Consider the following 3,988-nt stretch of genomic DNA (forward strand, 5'->3'; position numbering starts at 1 on the left):
AGGATAACAAGTTTGACGTACTTTTGCACTCTAATTCTATTAAAAGTAGAGTTTTATATCATGTGTACTTCTTATGTTTATAAACATAGATTTTGGAGAAGCGTTGTAGATATCCCTATTGATGAATAAAATATGTACTTCTCTTTTGTTCTCTTATTTCTTATTTTTACTCTCTTTATTATAGAAACGTCAATATTATAGTAACAAATCGGTTGACATTATCAAGGGATAAATTTTTTTCAATAATTTATTTTGATATTTTAAAATTTAAAATTTAAAATTTAAATATAAAAAAAGTTTAGAATTTTCGACAATGGGATAAACAAGTACAATTTGACAAATTTTGTATATTATTTTAGTTTCTACCATTTTTTCACTCTAAACCTTGATTTCTTTTTACCCCGACCAATACTTATACGAATATATTATTGGGTGACTAAAACGAAAGTGACCTAGGAGTTGGGTGACCAAAATGAAAGTCACTTGCGAGTTGGGTGACCAAAACGAAAGTGCAAACATGGTACGGCTTACATAGTTAAATGTTGTTAGAAATTTAGCGCTTGGTGACTAAAATAAAAATGTTCTAAAAGTTAGATCGAATTTAAATTTTTTTTATCTAAATCGAATTTAAATAAAATTTCAGATATATTGGGTCGATTGGATCCACACCTGAGAAACAAGTATAAAATTTTAAATTAGCCCGACCCCAACCTCTTCCGGCACCGGCCTTGATGAGTTCTACACACAATAGAATTACAAATGAAAAACGTAGGATTATAGATTTCGTGACCCTTTTGTATTATGTACATGCGTTCACGCTTTTGCCAACAAACTTGAATAGTTTAAGCCCCATAGTGCTCGCCCTTATTTTATCACCCACAGAACTTTCCTCACAGTCTCCCCACTCTCAAACTCTCACCTCCAAAGACCAAACCAAACATGGAAACCTGGTTCATCATCTTCATCACCATCACTGTTTCGCTTCTTCTTCGAGCTCTTTTCAACCTCCTCTCTTTCACCTCTAAAACACCGTCCCAGATTCTACCTCCTGGCCCTGCCAACTTTCCCATTATCACCAACATCCTATGGCTCAGGCGAACCTTTTCCGAGCTTGAACCAATCCTACGGAACCTCCACAAAAAGCTTGGTCCAATGGTCACTCTCAATCTTCTTTCTCGCCCCACCATTTTCGTCTCTGACCGTTCCCTTACCTACCAGGCCTTAATCCAAAACGGTGCTTTATTCGCTGACCGCCCTGATGCTCCGACTATCGGCAAGATTATAAGCTGCAATCAACATAATATAAATTCAGCTTCCTATGGTCCGACTTGGAGACTTTTGAGGCGTAACCTTACTGCTGAAATCCTCCATCCTTCTCGTATCAAATCATACTCTCATGCTCGAAAATGGGTTCTTCAGATTCTGTTAGATTCTCTAATGTCAAGCTCGAAAACTGGGGAACCGGTTCGTGTGCTTGATAATTTTCAATATGCTATGTTCTGCTTATTAGTTCTGATGTGTTTCGGTGACAAACTTAATCAAGAAGAGATTAAAGAGATCGAAACTGTGCAGCGGCGTTTGCTTTTAGACTTGGGTGGAAGATTCAACATACTCAATTTGTGGCCTAAGGTGACAAGGGTATTGCTTCAGAAACGTTGGAAGGAGTTCTATAAGGCCCTTGAGAAACAAGAGAGAGTGCTGGTCCGTTTGATAAGAGCACGAAAGAAAGGAAAAGACGAGAGGTCACTGAACAAGAATGGACTGGATGACGGACATATTTTGGCGTATGTGGATACATTGCTTGATCTTCAACTTCCGGAGGAAAAGCGGAAGCTTACAGAAAAGGAAATTGTTAGCTTGAGTTCTGAGTTTCTCAATGGTGGAACAGATACTACTTCCACTGCTTTGCAGTGGATTATGGCAAATATGGTGAAATATCCGCATGTTCAGGAGAAACTGTTCATGGAGATTAAAGGGGTAGTGGGAAAAGGAGAGAGAGAGGTGAAGGAAGATGATTTGCAGAAGATGCCATATTTGAAGGCGGTTATCTTGGAAGGGCTAAGAAGGCATCCACCAGGTCATTTTCTTTTGCCTCATACAGTGAGAGAAGATACAGTCCTGGGAGGGTATTTGGTGCCCAAGAATGCCACCATTAATTTCCTTGTAGCAGAAATGGGGTGGGATACTAAAGTATGGGAGGATCCAATGGCATTTAAGCCTGAGAGATTCCTAAGCAATAATAAGAGTGGGGAAGTAGTATTTGATATAACGGGAAGTAGGGAAATCAAGATGATGCCATTTGGGGTTGGAAGGAGGATTTGCCCTGGACTTGCCTTGGCCATACTTCATCTAGAGTATTTTGTGGCAAACTTGGTCTTCAACTTCCAATGGAAAGCCATGGATGGAGATGATGTGAGCTTGGAGGAGAAGCAGGAGTTCACTGTGGTGATGAAAACTCCATTGCGGGCCCACATTTACCCTAGGAAAACTTAAGAAACCACTGATATTTTATCAGGATTTATTTATATAAATAATTTATCCTTCAAGTGCAGGGCATTGTCAAGCTTAGATAAGCTTTTATTTAAACCAAAATGATATTACAGCTGGATATATAGTAACAACTTTCTTCTAGAGTTGTACCAAAAACCTTTATTAATTACGCATATGTAACTAAGGCCTGAAATTCTAGTGGCTATACATTAATGTATTCAAGAATGGAAATTAAATCTGATGTTTTGGGCTTATTAAGAGTATTTTTTTTTGGTCCATGGATTACTCGTAAGTAATGTTTTCTTGGAACTCAGAGGGTTATTAATTTAGGTTAATTTCTAACATTAGTCCCTGTATTATACATAATTTGTGAATTTAGTTATATACTTTAGTTTTATTATTTTTAGTCCTATACTCTATAGATTTTAAAATTTCAGCCTTGACCAAACAATATGTGTCAAAGATAATAATATTTCATAAATGAAGTCATGTTAGCTTAACTATTTCCACCTATTACTTATAAAAAAGTTAGTTACAGATTTAAAGACTTTTGTTTGCTTTAAGGAAAAAATTTTGAAATTTAAAAGATATAGGGACTAGGAAATGATCTAATTAGATAATATGAACTAAATTTACAACTTTAGGCATATTATAAGACTAATAGCAACATTTAACCAAATAAATTTAATTACTACCATTTAATCAAGACTAAAATTTCAAAATATGAAAAGTACATAAACTAAATTTGACCAATTCAAAAAATACTTTGACTAAAATAGACCATATTAAGGTATAGAGGCTAAATCCGTAACTTATGCAAATTACGTGAGCTTATTGCAAAATTTAACCCTTAATTTATTATTCAATTGTCCATTATTCCTGATTTCCTTGAAAATGAAAAGAAATAATTGCCCATTAATTTTAAAGCCAATTTCTTTTCGGCCAAGGGCACCCCGGTAAATTGACAAAGACCAATTATTTGTAGTCTTGGAGAGTCCGACAGTAAACCAAGGAGAAAAAGTGTTCTAGTAGAATTATATAAGGATAATGGCATGAATAGCTCCTCTATTTCAGGGTTTGTTTTAATGTGATACTTAAAGTTTTATTTTGATTATCAACCAATACTTTAATAGAGTCAGCTTTTTGCTGATGTGGCATGCAAGCCAACCAGAATAGGACAAGTGTCACCTTTTTAACAATTGAATAGGTTGACATGTATTTCTAATCAAATTGCCCTTTGTTTCTTTTATCAAAATTAAATTTAAAAAAACTTATATTTTATACAAAAAAAAAATACCTTTTTTCCTTTTTAAAAAAATTCTTTCCTTTTTTTCTCTATTCTCCTCCCATGAAAACCTTAGCTGCTGCTCTGTCTGACCTTCGATCAACAGAATTTTCATGTCGACTTGAAGCTTTTTCCTCTCTTCCTACGGGTGTTTATTTACCAGAAATAGCCTTGAAAGAAGGAATCGTTCGATTTTGGAAATAAGATTATCAT

The 3,988-nt window shown here is 35.2% G+C and overlaps 1 protein-coding gene across 1 annotated transcript; it reads left to right on the forward strand.

The window, feature by feature from the left end:
- Window positions 1-762: 762 nt before the first annotated feature.
- Window positions 763-2,742, forward strand: LOC107918728 (cytochrome P450 89A2). Its single transcript, XM_016848314.2, has one exon. It carries the CDS (start codon window positions 940-942, stop codon window positions 2,491-2,493), a length of 1,554 nt encoding a protein of 517 aa, XP_016703803.2. The 5' UTR covers window positions 763-939; the 3' UTR covers window positions 2,494-2,742.
- Window positions 2,743-3,988: the final 1,246 nt, after the last annotated feature.

Source organism: Gossypium hirsutum, chromosome D13 (genome assembly GCF_007990345.1).
Source record: "Gossypium hirsutum isolate 1008001.06 chromosome D13, Gossypium_hirsutum_v2.1, whole genome shotgun sequence".
NCBI classification, from domain to species: domain Eukaryota; kingdom Viridiplantae; phylum Streptophyta; class Magnoliopsida; order Malvales; family Malvaceae; genus Gossypium; species Gossypium hirsutum.

Coding starts and splice junctions, on each gene's coding strand:
- LOC107918728 (XM_016848314.2), top strand. CDS start 940: ATGGAAACCTGGTTCATCATCTTCATCACCATCACTGTTTCGCTTCTT.